This window comes from Ovis canadensis, chromosome 13 (assembly GCF_042477335.2).
Source record: "Ovis canadensis isolate MfBH-ARS-UI-01 breed Bighorn chromosome 13, ARS-UI_OviCan_v2, whole genome shotgun sequence".
Lineage (NCBI taxonomy): Eukaryota > Metazoa > Chordata > Mammalia > Artiodactyla > Bovidae > Ovis > Ovis canadensis.
Window position 1 is genome coordinate 77,720,719 of NC_091257.1, and position 18,501 is coordinate 77,739,219.

Genomic DNA, 18,501 nt, shown 5'->3' on the forward strand with positions numbered 1-18,501 from the left:
TTGATCATGTGGTGAAGTTCTGTCTTCATGTGAATTAGAGCCAGCAATGTCTAAAGCAGTGAGTCACCGTGAGAACATGGCTCCTTAGAAAGTAGGCACTTGTGTGCCAGCCCCAGACTCACCAACAGGGATCAAGCATGAAGATCATTTCACCTCAAAGCTCAGCCATGAGAGGAGGCTGATATCAGTGCAAGAAGCTGGCTTTGTCCTGGGTGTGGTCCATGATGAGAAATAGCACCAGCTACTGTGACTCCAGGAGGCCATGGCCAGATGGAGGTGAGGTCTTGGGAGGCAGGGAGGGTGAGAAAAGGAAAGAGGCAGGAAGCCTGGGGGAACCACAGCTCCTTGTTCCATAGCTCAGAACCATAGCTCAGGGAGAAAAAAAATCTGGGAAGAAGAGTCGTACAAATGGGTAACAATGGTTTAGTAGAGACTAAGGAAGTTTAGAACCATGGCTCACAGTTACATCAAGTCACACAGATTCTTAGCAGCCATCTGGTCAAGTTCCTGAGCATTTCTGGTGATGGGACCCTTCCCGTCTTCCCAGGGAGTGGATGGCTTTAGAGGATGCTCCAGAGAGGCTTGGAGAATTCTATAGCCAGGTAAGGTTTGGGGGACCCATGTGAGAGGAAAGCCACAGAACAAAGGATGGTAACAAGTTGCTGAGGGCAGAGAACAAGAGGAAAAAGTCAAATGATGATAATTTGCTGTGAAAAGGGGCCAACCCAAAGATGAGTCAGGGGGAAAGGGAGGGACCACCAGGGTGGACAGTCACAGAATTTGTGAGGTGATGTCGAGAGCCAGTGACAGCTAGGGAGGAGAGTTCTGGGAAGACGGAGTGGTCTGTGCAGAGTCCCGAGGCAGCAAAGAGGCTTGAATCTTTCTAGAGCAGAAGGAAGACAGTAGGGGCCATGGAGGGAGAGGGAGATGGTTTGGAGCGGCAGTGAGCAGATGACACAGGGACCCTGATGGGGACTTCGGTTTTACACTGAATGACCCTCTGGCTGGTGCATTGAGAGTTGAGGGATTGGGGGCAAGTGTGCAGAGGGAGACCGCATGTAAGAAGGTATTTTGCAGGCAGATATTGTTGTCTCTGGGGGACTCTGCCAATCAAATGAGTAGGCAGACTTCAGAGGATGGTACTGAGCAATGCATCATTACAAACATCTGCCCTGAGGCTGGCTCCACTGTGAAGGATGTGGTGGAGAGCACTCAAAAATCAGAGAAGAGTTGGAAAAACTGACCTCACTAGTCCCTGACCCTGACTCCATGGGGCATAATTCTAGCACATCCCTGTCCATGTCTTACTGGATGACCTCAAGCTGGTTGCTCTCCTTCTCTTGAACTGAGTTTCCAAATGATGACAAAATTAGGCTGGATGATGACTATGGGTCCTCCTATCACAACATTCTCCAACTCATCCATTCTCAGTCTTTATCCCAAACCCCACCTACAGTGGCCACTATCTTGGCAGCTGGAGTTTCTGTGAGAACCTACTCTTAGTCTTGGCACAGAGTCCTCTCCATATCGACCCATTTCAATTCAAGCATCCTGGGTGACCTTTGCATTGGAAGTCTCTCTCTGTTCACTCTAGACACGGATTATTTTCTTCGGAGTCTCCTTGGATGGCCCTGGACCCAGGGCCTGTTGCCAGGGGCAGCCTCCCACCCATCACCACAATATAAGGGCCATCAGCACCCAGCAGAATTCCAGGAGACTGTGCAGTGGAGCAAGGATTTTGTAAGTATTTTCCTCCAAACCCTGTGAATGCTGGGCTTCCCCTTTAATGTCACCCCACATGGAGATCTTCAGAAGGCTCTGGGGCCAAGAGGCAGAGGGATAGGGCCACATGAATTAGCTAATATTGTCAATATAGCAAATTAAGAAATCAATTATATTAGGAGAAGTCTCAAACTAGTGAGCAACGTGGGGTCATGATGCGGTGCCTATTTCTTTGCTCATACTTTTATTCTGCAAACCTTTATTTGGTTGTACTGGATTAGGTTCACTTTTTTTTTTTTTACTATCAGTTGGGAATTCACAAAGTTATAGTCCCTATCTAAGGAGTTCACAGCCTGGTGAGAAAGGAGGCAAGTCATCACTAATTGTAGCAAGGATTCTGATCAGAGAATGAAGGCAACAAGATGGTAGAGTGGGGCCCCTGACCTAGACGCTGGGAAGGGGCCTAGAGTGGGCTTTATAGAGGATATGATGTCTTACTGAAGCTGGAGACTCAGCAAGAAGTGACTCATGTAAAAATGCAAAGAAGAGGGAAATGTTCCAGGTAGAGAAGCCAGAAAATGCAAATGACCTCTGTGTAAAGAGCATTGACCTGGAGTCAAGCATGACTTTCCAAATACACTCTCCTCTACTGAGTGGCTGTATATCTTTGTGCAAGTTGCTCCAGGTTCCTGACCTGAGCTGCCCGTCTGTAAGAGAGCAGATAACCACGTCCATCTTCAAGGACTGTTGAGTGTCAGAGTGACAGGTGCGCATCAAAGATCCCATTTCCCTGTGGGTAATTCTCATTCCTGTTCCTCCCATGACTGTCCAGGTGTCAGGACAAGATGTTTCAGCTTTGGAGACTTGTTCTTTTGTGTGGCCTGCTCACTGGGACTTCAGCATCTCTTCTTAACAACAGTGTTGTGACAGAGCTGCAATCTGCTCTTAGAAAAGAACTTGAGATTGATGACAGTGCATCTGAATGTGAGTCAGAAAGCGGGATGAGCGGTGGCAACTATTTCTCTAATTTTGAAAAAGTTCACTCAATTTTTCATCTTTTATTTGTCATTTACATTATTTAAATTAAATATTTTATTTACATTTGAAGCATATTCTTCTTTTGGGTCATTCAATCTTCTTGGGAATTTGTATTATCTAATTGGAAATTAATCCCTACCAAACCTAGGTAGGCTTAAAACTACCCACCTTTCCAGTTAGTCATACTGCTTTTTATTTCGGATTTCTTAAGAGAACTTGGCCTTCATTTCCTGGAAACATTACCAGCACACTGTCAAACATTCTTTATAGGAGAAACTAACTTCTGAAAATGACTGCCCTTAAACCTTTCCAGGAATTAGGCAACCTTCAAAAATATACTTTCCAGTTTCATTGCAGATAAAACTGAGCTTGGAAACACAGGGTCTGAATCAAGGTCACCTAGTAAGTTACAGGACCAGGTGTAGTTTCCATCTCTGTTTGCATTACTATAATTAGGTGACACTGTCCGTTGCAGAGCCAAGTAGCACTACCATGATTACATATCTTTTCCTGTAGCCTTTTGTTTTTCCTTGAGCTAGTTATTGCCTGATTTCTCATTTGACTTACTTTTGAAACATATATTCTTAATTCTTTCCAAATGTGCCATTCTACATCTACCATCACCCTGTCAAATCCCTTTTTCTCTGAAGGGCCCCCACTAGGACACTCTGTCCTTCTTCTCCAGTATGAGTCATTTCTTTACAGGCCTGCTGCAAGACTGTTCCAGGGAACCCTATTTGCCACTTTCATGAGTTGGAGCCATAATTTTTCCTTGATTCTAGATTTTCCATTTCTTAGTTTATTCCAAGTTTATTTCATTTGTTTGAGTATCTTATTAGAGCTTCACTATTAGAAGCTGGTGTTCAATCAATATCTATTGCCTACAAAGTGGATTGATTGCTTTGTTGATGAATGATGAGTATACATTCGTATGAAGGCAGCATAGAGGAAACAAGGTCTCCTAGCTGTGGGACTTTAGGCCCATATCTTAACCTTTTGATCTTTTATTTCCTCATATGAAAGTGCAGATAATAGTAACGCCAGCTTTATGGAGTTGTAAAGACTGAGAGAAATAACAGAGGCAGACAGTCGCATCTGGTGCCTGTGCATGGGAGCTGCGTCATAAGTTGTCACTCACACTAAATGGAGATTGCTTTTGCAGCTGTCCTTGATCAAGTGAAGGCTGGTTTTGAGTGGCCCCAGAATTTCACAAGTTTGGAGAAAGTAGTTACTGAGAAGATCCAGGAAGATGAGATCTTGTTGGACAAGAACATTACTGAAAATATTCGCTTGTCAGGAAAACCATTTGTCGGGTGTTTATCGTGTATACGGTGAGTTGATGTTGAGTTCACACTGAAGTTCTTTGTTCCAAAAGAGAATATGTATCTTTGGGGAGGTAAGCTTAAGATCAAAGACAGAAAAGTAAAAGAAAAGTTTAAAAACCCTTCTGTACGCCTGAGAGTGGAACTGGTGTGAGGCCAGCTCTTCTAGAGTTTGGGGAAATTAGAGGCAGGGCTGCAGGACCTATCAAGGGGCTTAAAGGTCTAGGCTTGCTTCTCATGTGATTTCAGACTCAGGATGAAGGTTCTCTTCACTCTCGTCTCTACCTGTTTGCTGGTATCTAATGTCACTTTTCCAAGGAATAAAATTTTTCTTCCCTGAATATAGCTGAGTATAAAAGTCTAAATGACCTCAGGACAGAAGAAACTAGAATTTATACCATATACATGGTCCCATACATGAAGTCTGGGAGGCAAGCAGTTCTGAGTTCAAAATCTGGCTCTGCCAAAAATAATGAAATAATGCCTTTGGCAGCAAGGAATGGAAGGATGTAGAGATAATCATACTAAGTGAATTCAGAGAAAGAGAAATATCACGTGATGTCACTTATATGTGTAATCTAAAAGATGATGATATGAACTTACACAAAACAGTAACAGACTGGTGAGCAAAAAAAAACAACTTATGTCCACAAAAAGGGAAAGCAGTATGGGAGATAAATCAGGAGTCTGGCATTAACATATATACACTGCCGTATATGAAGCAGACAACCAACAAGGACTTACTAGATAACACAGGGCAGAAAACCAACAAGGACTTACTAGATAACACAGGGAAGTAGCCTCAATATTTTGTAATCACCTATAAGGGGAAAAATATGAAATGAAAAGTATCTCTATCTCCACCTATATATACATGTATCTACATCCATCTATTGGAGAAGGAAAAGGCAACCCACTCAAGTAGTCTTGCCTGGAGAATCAAGAGGAGCCTGGTGGACAGAGGAGCCCGGTGGGCTACAGTCCGTAGGGTCACAAAGAGTCAGACACGACTGGAGTGACTAGCGCACACGCATATCTATCTGTCCATATATATCTGAGTCACTTCGCTGAACACCTGCAACCAACACAGCACTGAAAAGCAACTATACTTTAATTTTTTAAGAAACCAAATTCTGACTCTGGCACATGTTCACCCTGGAGTCTAGGGGGAATTACAGTTGTCTCCTGCCATGCCATCTAGTGAAGAGAATCCATCCTCTGAACTGGGCTAGCATGAAGACCAAAGCAGGCAAAGTCAGTCAGGCTCTAATACTCAGCATGAGACTGGCATAGAGAAGAGCCCAGCAATGGCTGTGTGGTGAATGACAAGGGTGAATTGTGGTTTTTGCACAGGTTGACAATCAGGAGCATCAACATGGGGAATATCGCATTCCAAGGGACTCCTGGAAGCCCAAGCGGTAGCCTGAGTATCCCCATCACTGCTAAGGTCACCCTGACCCTGTGAGTATTGGTTAGAATCGGAGGTTTGAGAGATGCAGTGCGGTATGCCAATAGATCTCCAGTCTGGCATCAGGTACCTTCCGTGCTTCTGACTTGGTCTCCCAATCTGTAAAAGAAGGAGACCTTTCCAGGTCTAAGGGCTTCCTTGGTGGCTCCATATGGTAAAGAATCTGCCTGTAAGGTGGAAGATCTGGGTTCAATCCCTGGGTTGGAAGGATCCCCTTGAGAAGGAAACGGCTACCCACTCCAGCATTCTTGGGCTTCCCTGGTGGCTCAGAGGGTGGATCCCCTGGAAAAGGGAGTGGCCACCAAGTCCAGTATTCTTTCCTGGAGAATTCCATGGACAGAGGAGTCTGGTGGGTTATGGTCCATGGGCTCACAGAGAGTCAAACACACCTGAAATCTTAACATTTAAAATGTTCTAAGAAACACTGACCATAATCAATCTTTTTGTTAAAAAATCCTCCACGAAATATATGTCCGAAATCATGGTAATTATCTAATTGTAAAACTTGAAAGCTGAGAAGATCGAACATTTATACCCTTTGATAAAGTTGCCTGCAGCATCACTTTGTCCCTCAAGATTCTCTTTAAATGACAGTGACCAGTACGGGCCACATAGCATTGTCCATATGTCATGAAGAGCATATGCAATTATATGGAAACTAATTTTTAAATGCTCTAATTACTTTAAAGATACAAAGAGATGAAGATGTGTAGAAGAGTCTTTATCAATTAAATGCACTTTGATTTCATCATTTATTAGCTATGAGATCTTGGAGGATAGTTACTTAACCTCTCTATACCAAGTGTTTGCACATTCGGAAAATAGAGATAGTAATTTTCTGTCATGGTAGTGCGATCATGATTAAATGAATTAATCCAGTTAAAATATTTTTGTTTGAAATACCTAACACAGAATTGGTGCTAAAGAAATGTTGACTGTTATGTTTATTTTAATCATCAGTGTCATACTGCTTAGAAATTTCACATGACAGAAACCCTTGTGGCCAGGAGAAGAAAAACCTCATATAAGAATGTAGATTCTGTCAAGAATACAGACAATATTGACATTGTCCATAGACACCCCATCTAATGTCTACAGAGAAGGGGACTCAAGTGAGCAACAAGAGAGGATTTCTTCACCTCTGTTAACTGTGAATCTTATTCCCTACAGGCCTCTGTTGGGTGCGGTTGTTGACCTGACCCTCAACTTTGTCCTACAGACAAGTATCAGCTTTAAAATTGGTGAAACTGGTGCCTTAATGGTGGTCATAGGAGAATGCACCTACAGACAAGCCAGGATATCACTCCCCTTCGTGAACAGGTCAGGCTCAGATATCTCAGCAGAGCGGGACTCCCTGAGGAGTTGGAATCCCTAATTTCAGCCCTATTCCTGTATCCGGGAGGGAGCAGAATATGGTGAAAAGAGGTGAAACTCTGGAGACAAGCTAGCTTTGCCACTGACTTATGGTTTTATCCTCATTTTAGCTCTAGGATCTCCAGTGTTCATTTTTAAACTGAGGTTGGTAGTGATCCCTAATTCATAGGCTACTGTGTTGACCAAATGAGAAAATGCAAGGGTTTAGCATGCAACCTGGCACTATGCTCTCAGTAATAGTAATATCCATGTTGACTTTCTGTCTCTCGGGTCTTCCCCTAACTGAGACAGCAGTGTTGACCTCTCCAGCCATAACTGTGAATTTGCATATTTCACCTTTCAGCTTCATCTGTTTTTGCCTCATGCTTTTTGAAGCTCTTCTTAGATGCTTGCACATTTAAATTGCTATGTCTATTTGAAGAACTGACCTTCTCATATTATATAATGTCCCTCAATAATAATAATAATGATAATAATTCACTGTGCTTCCCTTCTTGCCTCTAGTTAGGAGGGGCAAGAGGAGTAGTAAATGCCTACCATGGGCTCTAATTTCAGATTGTCCCCAAATCATCCTCCACACACTGGGAAATTCCCAAAATACGATCTTGAAAACGGAATCCTCTCCTTTTAAATCATTGATTTCTGGTAACACACCAAATCTGCATCTTATACTGTGTGCTTGAAAGAGCATGTTTAACCCAGGGAAGAAGGTGGAGGGAGAAAGGCTGACCCTGGTCATGGTTGGGAGAGGAGAAATGGTCTGGATGCTGACAGCTGGGGCAGGTTGGCTTTGGCAAGGAACCAGGCTGAGCCCTGAACAGCGGTCAGTCCATACTGCCTCAACAAGGGATCTGATCACAGGTTGCCTAAAGACCCCAGAACAGAAAACAGGCCCTGAAGCCTACCATCACTTGGGAAAACTGAGATGTAAGTCCAAATGCCTGAGCCCTGCTGGACAATGCCTAGCCTATAGCGCCAGAGAAAGCATCCTGCCTTCTGGGTCTCAGTGACCGTTTCTGTAAAATGGCATTCCACTCTGCTGCTCCAAACCCTCTGGGGGCTTTCCTCTCCACCTTGGGTAAAATCCCAAGCCCTCCTCAGGGCCATCTAGACTATCTGATCTGGACCCACCCTCATATCACTGTGCTCTCCCCATTGCCTCTCTGCCCTAGACACACTAGCTTTTGCTCTCAGCCTCAAACAAACTCCTTCCACCTTGAGACCTGTGCAGAGGCTGTTCTGGATGCCAAGTACACTTATCCCCCATCCCATTTCAATGTACATCTCATCACTCAGGGTCTGAAACAGGTTCCTCCTCTTGGCTCTTGTAAGAATCTTCTCTTGCCCTTCTGAATACCTTCTGCCAGTTGTCATTAAATATTTAATTGTAGGTTTATTTCATATATTCCCTCAGCCAAAAATGTGCTGAGCATATCCTCCATGCCAGGCAGTCACCACTCTGAGCTCTGGAGAATGTATCGGTGACTTCAGGCAAAGAAGTTGCTCTCCTGGAGCGTATTCTCTTAGGGAATGACAAACAGACAAGCATTCAGTCCAACAATAAACATCCCACGAGGTAAATGTCAGATGGCAACCATCCCTGGGCAGAGTAGCACACTGAACAGGGTGCAATATTACAAAGCCCTCTCTTAGGCAGCAGTCATGCAAGGCTGCTCTGAAGAGGTGACAGTTATGCTGGGGGCTGAAGGTGGGAAGGAGCCAGCCTTAGCCACATGTGCTTTGTATTTAGTTACCAGACTGGGAGCTGCTTGTGCTCTGTTTATCCCTCTGTCCCCAGTCTGGCTTGGTTCCTGGCATATATGGTTGTTGCTGTATAAATCAGTGTTGAATGAATGAATGGAAGGATAGATGGATGGATGGATGGATGGATGAGGTCTCATGTTTGTGATGGGACTCTCATGAGCTGCTGGTCAGTCATGTGGCTCTAGGTGATGATCCCCCTGAGTAGAGGCTCAAGTCACCTGACTTCAAGGTGCTCCACCATGTCCCGCCCTCTTCCCATTGCTCCTCCTTGGCTGCTCTGCCAACTTCCTGGTCTTTATCAGTTCCGTCTCCAGCCTCACTGTACCGAGCAGCAATATCAGACAGACTGTGACCACACTCGTGAATCTGGTGGAGACGTACCTAGTGCAGGACGTGGTGAGTACCCCACTTCTGGCAGCTCAGAGCCAGGCCAGGTGGGGGGCAGATGTGACATTCCCTGGGTGGGCTGTACTCTTTGGGCACCTTCCCTTCTGAGGTGCCCACTTCCTTTGGGCTGTCAGCTGCCGCTCCCCTCCTTCATTCAGTCTCGTGTGGGGAGAAGGGGAGGAGGGATCTGATATTAGCAGAAATCACTGGATTCCAACTTGAATCATATACCATACCCATGCACTGCCAGTAGGCCTTTTAGCAATATTCTTCTTTATTGAATACAATTCTATTTAATTTATTTAAATATAAAAAGTACACATACCGTAAGTAAGATTCTGTGCCTCATATGCAAACCACATGTACCATGTGCCAGAAATGATTCTAAATTAGTCACTCTGGAATTTGGGTGGGGATCATGGTTTATGGGGGAAAAATTCCTCCAGAGGGCTCTGTGATTTACTAAACTGGAGGGCCACTGCTCAAGCTGTGGTTCTCAGAATAGCAACACTGACCTCATCTGGGCACTTGTTTGAAATGCAGACTCTCAGGTCCTACCTCAGATCTGCTGACTCAATAATTTGCATTTTCACAAGATCCGTGAGTATTGCACACACACAAAATCATTGGAAACACTCCTCTATGGTTCCCAGGGCCTCGTTTGACTGCTTAAAATTCCAGTGTTCCAAAGGTCAAGGTTTCTAGGAGCAAAGCGTTCTGGAATGGTAAAAGTCTAGATTTTGAGGTTTTAACCTGAAGTTTTAGGATTCTAGCATTCTCTGGCTCTCAGGTTTAGGTCTTCTGGGTTTCCATCATTATAGATCCCTAAGGGTCAGAGGTTCTGAGATCCCGAGTAGGGAGCACCTCTGCAGGTGGTTTGCAGGGTGCTCCCAGTGGATAATGATCGGTCCTCTTTCTCTCCTGTCTCTCCTCTCCTCCCTCCCCATCCCAACATCATTCCTGCCTTCCTCTCTCCATCTCTTGCTGTATCGTCCCTGGTGTCCTGTGACCCTCAGCTGTGCCCACGAATCCGCACCATCATCAGCTCCTCAAATGAGAATTTGATTCAGAACCTCAAAGGTAAGTCACAGCCTGGGGAAGCGGTGGGTGCTCCCTCTGCAGCCTTCCAAGGGGCAGGCGCACTGCTGTATGTCTGCTTGACAGGCAGGACTGTCAGGGGACCCTGGAGAACTTCAGGATCCTTTGTCCTGAGCAAGTCAGGAGAGTGTGGCTGGGGGAATGGTGTCCCTGCAGACTGAGGGCTTCTATTGCCCTCCTTTCTTAAACCTGTGGAACCAGAGCACAGAATGATGCAAGAAAGAGGACAGGCCAGATCTGGGTTCAAATTCTGCATTTGCTCTTAGCAGCTGTGGGGTCTTGGTCAACTGTTTCCACCTCTCTGATCCTTGGGTTCCTCACAAATGAAAGATTGTAAACACTGCCAAGCTGATGAGCGGATTTAAAGAAGAAACAGAAAGAGCCTAATATCCCATAGTCATTGCTACTGAACACTGCCCCTTCCCTTTCCCTTCTTATGAGGAGTTGTGGCTTCACCCCCAGCCCCTGGGGGCTTTCCTTGATCTGCGTCTCTGGCATGACTGGGGTTGCTGAGGCTGTGGGGCAACAGAAATGGGATGAGTAACAGTGTCAGGGTCCTGGAGGTGGTCCTCCTAGAAAATAACCACAGGCCCAGTTCCCTGGGCCATGTCTCTGTGCTTCGTATACAGCATATCATTGTATTCCTTCAACAACACTGTGGAGTGGGTACTGTTATCATACCCATTTTACAGATGAACAAACTGAGGCTCAGAGAGACAGAGTGACATGCAAGAGATCCCTTGGATGCCAAGTCTGACCTGCTGGAGGGTGGCAGCCACTGGGATCTAGTTTCTATTCAGCTATATCCAGATCTGGAGAAATGCTACTGATTTTGTTCCCTCAGAAACACTTCAGGAAACCGCACAAGAAACTGTAAACTGAAGAGGACAGATGAGAAAAACCATCTGCTGGTGAGAACATGACTCTGGGCCCTGGGCTAAGGGAGGATGCGACCTCCCCACAGGGGCCTGTGGAGAAGAAGCAAGTCTTGGCCTCTCTTCTTTCTCTAGTAGCAGAATCAGCTCTGATCTTGGTCACAGCCTGAGTCCTGACCCTTAATCACACCCAGATTGTGCTTGGTTCTGGTCCTTGACTGAGCCGGAGTGCAGTCAGGTTGAAGTTTAGCTCAAGTTGCTGACTGAGCCCTGACACTGGCCACAGATAGACGCACGACCTGTGTCTCAGTCTGATCCCTGATCCTGATCATACTCTGAGCCCTGAGCCCTGGCTTCTTGAGCCTCACTCTGTCTTTTCACATCAGCCATTGTTGCTAAGGTGGGGGGCGGGAGGTGGCAGGGTGAGGGGATGAGGAGGGGTCAGGGCCAGGTGCCAGAGAAAGACCCCAAACTACAGGTGCCAGTCACCCACCCATAAGCCTCAGAGCTCGCAGGATTTGTGCTGAAGCACTCTGGCAGCTGTTCCTGCTGAACGCAGGAGCCGGTAAGGGCCCCGGGGTGTCCACGCCTCACTCTGGGGTCTCCTTCCAGATTGGTTCCTGGGGACATGGCTGAATCTCTGTACCGTGTCCCTCTGGGGTGGTCAGTGCTGCCACCATCCCCCAGGAGTGACAACTGAGCCCAGTCAAGGACACTCTCAGATACGCCTCCTCACAGTCAGGACACCCTATGCTCCTCGCCCTCCACCCCCAGCAATAAAATGGCATTTCTGCCCCTTCTGTGTGGCCCGTGGCTTTCCTTCCATTGGGTTTCAGGGGAGGTGAGGTACGGGCAATCAGGGCATCAGAGACCTGGATCCGAAGCTGGAAGGGACATTTGGGATTATCCAGCCTCAACGTCTTGTCTTACAAAGGGAAAACCTGAGGCCCAGGATGGGCAAGAAGGTGACCTGAGATATCGTAGAGACAGCCTCACTCTGCCACCATGATAGAGGGCTGCCTTCCCCAGCACACCTGACCTCATGACCTCCTCACATCACCCTTCTACCAGGAGACTTGGCTCTTGCCTACACTGTACAGATGAGGAAACTGAGGCTCACAGAAGACAAGTGATTCATCAAGGTTACAGGGTGGCAAGTGGCAGGGCTAGAATTTTAACCCATGTTCCTGGGAACACTTGCTCAAAGAGGTGACACCCTGGCTCCCAGTACTGAGCCACCTCTCCCCTGCCCCCAGCAGGTCCCATCATCCTGGCCCTGCTCTCTTCTGAGCAGGACTGATGAGGTCCTCTTGAGTCCACTCTTCCTCCCTAACATGGAAGCCTTCAATTTCCCCTTTGCTCTGGAGTGGGGAGCAAGGCACGTGTTACTCACAGCTGCATCACGTGTGCAGAGGATTGACCCGAGCTGTCATGTCAGGGTCCCCGGGCTTCTTCTTTCCAGAAGACCATTTGGTTTTCCTGACTAAAGACCCAGAGAAACTTTGTCCATAGTGCCATGGAACCATCTCAGTCTTTGTGCCATTCTGTAAGGGAAGGACCACTGCCATCCTCCTTGGAGACTCAGGTGAGGAGACGTCAGGGTCACACAGAAGCCTGCACATGCAGCTACTTCACCCAAGGGTAGACTTGATGAAGGCTGCGCACAAGGTCAAGTCACTTCAGGGAGCCCTTGAGCCCCTGGGGCTATATCCAGGGCCTTCAGCCAGATCTCATCAGCTCTGCTGAGTGGACCTTAGGTCAGGCTATGCTGGGGCTAATGACAAGGCATAGGGTGAAAGTTGGACAAAGGTGAACTTGACTTACTTGGCCTCTACCTCTTGCTAGCTGTTTAATCTCAAGCAAGTTACTCTTAGAACCACAGTTCTCTCACCTGCCAAATAGAATGAACAGCAAAACTTCCTCAGGACACTGGTGTGAGGTTTAAATGAGTCAGTGACTGGAAAGTGCTTAACCAGGGTCTGACACTGGTGAGCACGAGTCAGGCTCCACACGAGTCAGGCTCTGGAATTACTGTCAAACAGTGTTGAGAAACCACGTATTAAATCTTTAGATACTGTATCTCATTAGATTCTCATTTTTACTGAGTGATGCAGTCAATGGTTCTTGGGGAATGTGCGGCAAGTGACTCTCCAAGAGGAGAGGTGAAATGACTTCTCCAGGGTCACACACCTGGTCAGAGGCAAAGCTAGGTTTCATGTGAAGTGGGCCTCGTCCAGAGATTTTTCCTCCCCTGCTGGCCATAGCAAAAGGATGAGAGTTTTCCTCTCTGTCTAATTTTTGTGACAATCTCAACTCCCACAGCTGTACACAAGAAGGTCTCACAATTCAGGACTTCTCTTGAGCAGTAGCCCCCTTCGGTCAGTGCTGAGCATTTGTCCAAGTAATTCTGTCCACATGGAAAATAATTGCTTGCCTTCTTGCAGCTTCTCAATTCTCCTCAGCCCTACAACTCTGCTCAGGAGCCCTCTCCTGGTAAGTGGGGGCCACTCCTCAGTGTTGCCCTAACAAAGAGCCTGTTTTTCCAGCTGGTAGGTCTACCCAAGCTACCTTGTCATCATTGTCCCATACAGACAGAGGGTGCAAGAAGGGTCAGCTCTCATGATTATGGTTGCATTTTTTAAAAGTAATCTTTTCCCCCCATTTTTAATGGGTGGCAAGAAAACACAGAAGACCTATACATAGGGAAAGGAGTACGTCAAGGCTGTATATTGTCACCCTGCTTATTTAACTTCTATGCAGAGTACATCATGAGAAACGCTGGGCTGAATGAAGCACAAGCTGGAATCAAGATTGCTGGGAGAAATATCAATAACCTCAGCTATGCAGATGACACCACCCTTATGGCAGAAAGTGAAGAGGAGCTAAAAAGCCTCTTGATGAAAGTGAAAGAGAAGAGTGAAAAAGTTGGCTTAAAGATCAACATTCAGAAAACAAAGATCATGGTATCTGGTCCCATGACTTCATGGGAAAGAGATGGGAAACAGTGGAAACAGTGTCAGACTTTATTTTGGGGCCTCCAAAATCACTGCAGATTGTGATTGCAACCATGAAATTAAAAGATGCTTACTCCTTGGAAGGAAAGTTATGACCAACCTAGATAGCATATTGGAAAGCAGAGACATTACTTTGCCAACAAAGGTCTGTCTAGTCAAGGCTATTGTTTTTCCAGTGGTCATTATGGATGTGAGAGTTGGACTGTGAACAAAGCTGAGTGCTGAAGAACTGATGCGTTTGCACTGTGGTGTTGGAGAAGACTCTTGAGAGTCCCTTGGACTGCAAGGAGATCCAACCATTCCATTCTGAAGGAGATCAGCCCTGGGATTTCTTTGGAGGGAATGATGCTGAAGCTGAAACTCCAGTGCTTTGGCCACCTCATGCAAAGACTTGACTCATTGGAAAAGACTCTGATGCTGGGAGGGATTGGGGTCAGGAGGAGAAGGGGACGACAAAGGGTCAGATGGCTGGATGGCATCACTGACTCGATGGACGTGAGTCTGAGTGAACACTGGGAGTTGGTGATGGACAGCGAGGCCTGGTGTGCTGCGATTCATGGGGTCACAAAGAGTCGGACACAACTGAGTGACTGAAGTGAACTGATACAAAAAAGATCTTCATGAGCCAGATAACTACAATGGTGTGATCACTCACCTAGAGCCAGCCATCCTGGAATGCGAAGTCAAGTGGGCCTTAGGAAGCATCACTAAGAACAAAGCTAGTGGAGGTGATGGAATTCCAGCTGAGCTATTTCAAATCCTCAAAGAGGATGCTGTGAAAGTGCTGTACTCATTATGCCGTCAAATTTGGAAAACACGGCAGTGGCCACAGGACTGGAAAAGGTTACTTTTCATTCCAATCCCAAGGAAAGGCAATGCCAAAGAATGTTCAGACTACTGCACAATGGCACTCATCTCACACACTAACAATATAATGCTCAAAATTCTCCAAGTGAAGCTTCAACAGTACATGAACCAAGAACTTCCAGATGTTCAAGATGGATTTAGAAAAAGCAGAGGAAGCAGAGATCAAATCCCCAACATCCATTGGATCACTGAAAAAGTGAGAGAGTTCCAGGAAAACATCTACTTCTGCTTTATTGACTATGTCAAAGCCTTTCACTGTGCAGATCACAACAAACGGTAGAAAATTCTCAAAGAGATGGGAATACCAGACCAGCAGACCTGCCTCCTGAGAAATCTGTAATGCATGTCAAGAAGCAACAGTTAGAATGGGACATAGAAAAACAGATTGGTTCCAAATCGGAAAAAGAGTACGTCAAGACTATATACTGTCATCCTGCTTATTTAACTTCTATGCAGAGTACATTATGTGAAATGCTGGGCTGGATCAAGCACAGGCTGGAATCAAGATTGCCAGGAGAAATATCAATAACCTCAGATATGCAGATGACACCACCATGTGGCAGAAAGTGAAGAAGGATTAAGAGCCACTTGATGAAAGTGAAAGAGGAGAGTGGAAAAGCTGAGTTAAAATTAAACATTCAGAAAACTAAGATCAAGGCATCTGGCCCCAGCACTTCATGGCAAATAGATGGGAAAACTATGGAAACAGTGAGAGACTTTATTTTCTAGGGCTCCAAAATTACTGCAGATGGTGTCTGTAGCCATGAAATTAAAAGACGCTTGCTCCTTGGAAGGAAAGCTATGGCCAACCTAGACAGCACATTAAAAAGCAGAGACATTACATTGCCGATAAAGGTCCATCTAGTCAAAGCTGTGGTTTTCAGAGTAATCCTGTATGCATATGAGTGTTGGACTATAAAGAAAGCTGAGCACCCAACATTGATGCTTTGGAACTATGGTGTTAGAGAAGGCTCTTGAGAGTCCCTTGAACTGCAAGGAGATCCAACCAGTCCATCCTAAAGGAGATCAGTCCTGGGTGTTCATTGGAAGGACTGATGCTGAAGCTGAAACTCCAATACTTTGGCCACCTGATGCGAAGAACTGACTCATTCACAAAGACCCTGATGCTGGGAAAGATTGAAAGTGGGAGGAGAAGGGGATGACATAGGATGAGATGGTTGGACGGCATCACCAACTCGATGGACTTGAATTTGAGTAAGTTCCAAGAGTCGGTGATAGACAGGGAAGCCTGGCGTCTGCAGTCCATGGGGTTGCAAAGAGTTGGACATGACTGGGCGACTGAACTGAACTGAACAGGAACAAATGGAAGCTACTTGCTACATTCCCATCAGCTGGAGCAATGCCCGTAGGGGAGAAACTTTGGGCCAGCAAGGCCCACCCTCTAAAGCACTATGCATACGTGTGGTCAACTGAACAGAGAGGGACCAGAGAGAAGGGAGGGGTGGGTCCTAATGCAGCAGAAGTGCCCAGTGAGGAGAGGCAGACATGCATGGAAAGTACTTGAAAACAGAGCATCGTGGCTCTCCCACAGGGAAGTCATCAGTGGGCACCCGACCTCGGTGCTATAGGAACACCAACAACACATCAGGGAGCATGTGTTCATCAGCTGCGATCACAAGGCATTGTTATGACACAGGGGACAGGTCAGGGAACAAAACAGACATGATCCCTGCCTCATGGAGCTCCCAGTCTAGTGGAAGAGCAAGGACAGCACATTTCTAGGGACTGTGTGTCTGGGTTTATACATGTTAACTTGTGTACCCTTCAGACTGATTCAGTGAAATAGGTACACCCACTCTGCCCACCTTCCAGGTGAGTTAGCTGAGTTACAAGAGGGAAAGCTCACAAGGCAGTGCTAGGATTTGAACCCAGTCCCATCACTTTCAAGAACTGCACACACTGCCTCCTGTCACACTCCCTATTTTCCTGGGCTCCTAAATGCTGTCTTTGCTCACCACTCACTACTGTTTATTGCAGTAATAGTAATGATAATGGTCGCTGTTATTCATGGAGCACCTTATCTAGCCAAGGTTAGGGCTCTCTAATGACATTTTCTTCCATTAGTTCCCTGAGCAGCTCTTCTAAGGTAACCCAATATCCTAGGACATTCCATTTCTGTCTTCATGTTTAAAAGAGAAAAAAAAAAGCAAAGCTCAGATAAGTTAGGACATTTGCCTGCTGTCACGCAATGAACAAGGACAAAGTCTGCGATGCACACCCAAGGCTGACTCTAAGAGCAAGCTTATTGTGCTGTTATAAATAAAATGCATGGATTTCTCAATGTGTACACTTTAATTAATCAGTGTTAATGAAAAATGCCTCTGAAGGCTGTAATAAATAATTATTAAGCATCTGTGTCAGGTCCTGGGGATGATGCCCTGTGGTCCTGGCGCTCACGGCCTCAGAGAGTAGGCAGTTATCACAGTGCCCAAGGAGCAGGAGGGATGCCTGCAAAGCAAGAGCACCAGGTGCGCCATCTGGTGGAATGTGGCAAGTAGCCCCAGATATTCCTGATCACCTCTCAGAACCCTGAAGTGTCAACGTTCTAGCAGAGAACCACTGCTCATTTTGAAGTTAGAGGAAACGGAGACCCTGGGAGAAAATGAATGTCTTGGTAAGAGTCACAAAGAAAGTTATTAACAGAGTCAATACTGACAATATCCAGCCTTGATGTACTCCTTTTCCTATTTGGAACCAGTCTGTGGTTCCATGTCCAGTTCTAACTGTTGCTTTCTGACATGCATAGTTTTCTCAAGAGGCAGGTCAGGTGGTCTGGTATTCCCATCTCTTTCAAAATTTTCCGTAAACAGATGAGAAACCGAAGGCGGAGGGGAGTGTGGTGACCAGACACCAGCAACAATTTTTATCATCACCATCACTGTAGCAACTGCCTGTCAGGGGCCTACACACATTATCTCACCACTTCTCGGAGCACCCCTGGGAGGAGAGGCCCATAGTTAGTCCCATTTCACACTTAGGGGACCTGAGGCTAGGGGAGATGAAGCGCCTTGTCCAGGCCACACAGCCAGCAACAGGCAAAAGGAAGATTCGAATCCAGTCTGCCCAACCCCAGAGTTGGGGTATTGTAGTTTCCATCTTGCCACTAGACATGGAGTTGTCTCGCATTTTACAAGAGGCAGCTGAAGCCTGGGGCCAATACCAGGTCTGGACTCACTACATCACACCGGCCCCTTGGGCTGTGTTCCTGAGGTGGAAAAACTCTCTTCACAAGATTCCTGCACAGCCCTCAGCTCTGTGCCTACAACCAGGGGAGTAAGGGCCTAGACGTTTGCAGAACTAGGCACAAACAGCCTGGAAGGTGAGTCTGCTGACCAGTCTAAGGCTCAGATGGATGGAGTCCTCTGTGTCCCAGCCCCAGGCTTAGGCACCTTCCCTGTGCTTGGATGACGGGACCATATTCAGCAAGAGGAACACTAGCTACCCACGTCTCTGGTCCTTATCCCTACTTTGAGCTGGCCATGTTCACATCAAAGTGTTACAGGTTCCTGCTGAGGTGCAAGTAGGTGATCGGAGGAGACTGACCCTGAGTG

The 18,501-nt window shown here is 46.4% G+C and overlaps 1 protein-coding gene and 1 long non-coding RNA gene across 2 annotated transcripts; both read left to right on the forward strand.

The window, feature by feature from the left end:
• The first annotated feature begins 1,186 nt into the window (after window positions 1-1,186).
• Window positions 1,187-11,844, forward strand: LOC138417655 (short palate, lung and nasal epithelium carcinoma-associated protein 2A-like). Its single transcript, XM_069548324.1, has 9 exons — window positions 1,187-1,740; window positions 2,555-2,706; window positions 3,923-4,091; window positions 5,436-5,543; window positions 6,721-6,870; window positions 8,991-9,084; window positions 10,092-10,155; window positions 11,018-11,084; window positions 11,661-11,844. The coding sequence occupies exons 2-8, from the start codon at window positions 2,568-2,570 to the stop codon at window positions 11,053-11,055; spliced, it is 762 nt and encodes a 253-aa protein (XP_069404425.1). The 5' UTR covers window positions 1,187-1,740; window positions 2,555-2,567; the 3' UTR covers window positions 11,056-11,084; window positions 11,661-11,844.
• Window positions 11,845-13,487: 1,643 nt separating this feature from the next.
• LOC138417656 (uncharacterized) lies at window positions 13,488-17,231 on the forward strand. Its single transcript, XR_011248244.1, has 2 exons — window positions 13,488-13,541; window positions 13,809-17,231. It is a non-coding gene; the product is annotated as an uncharacterized lncRNA (long non-coding RNA).
• Window positions 17,232-18,501: the final 1,270 nt, after the last annotated feature.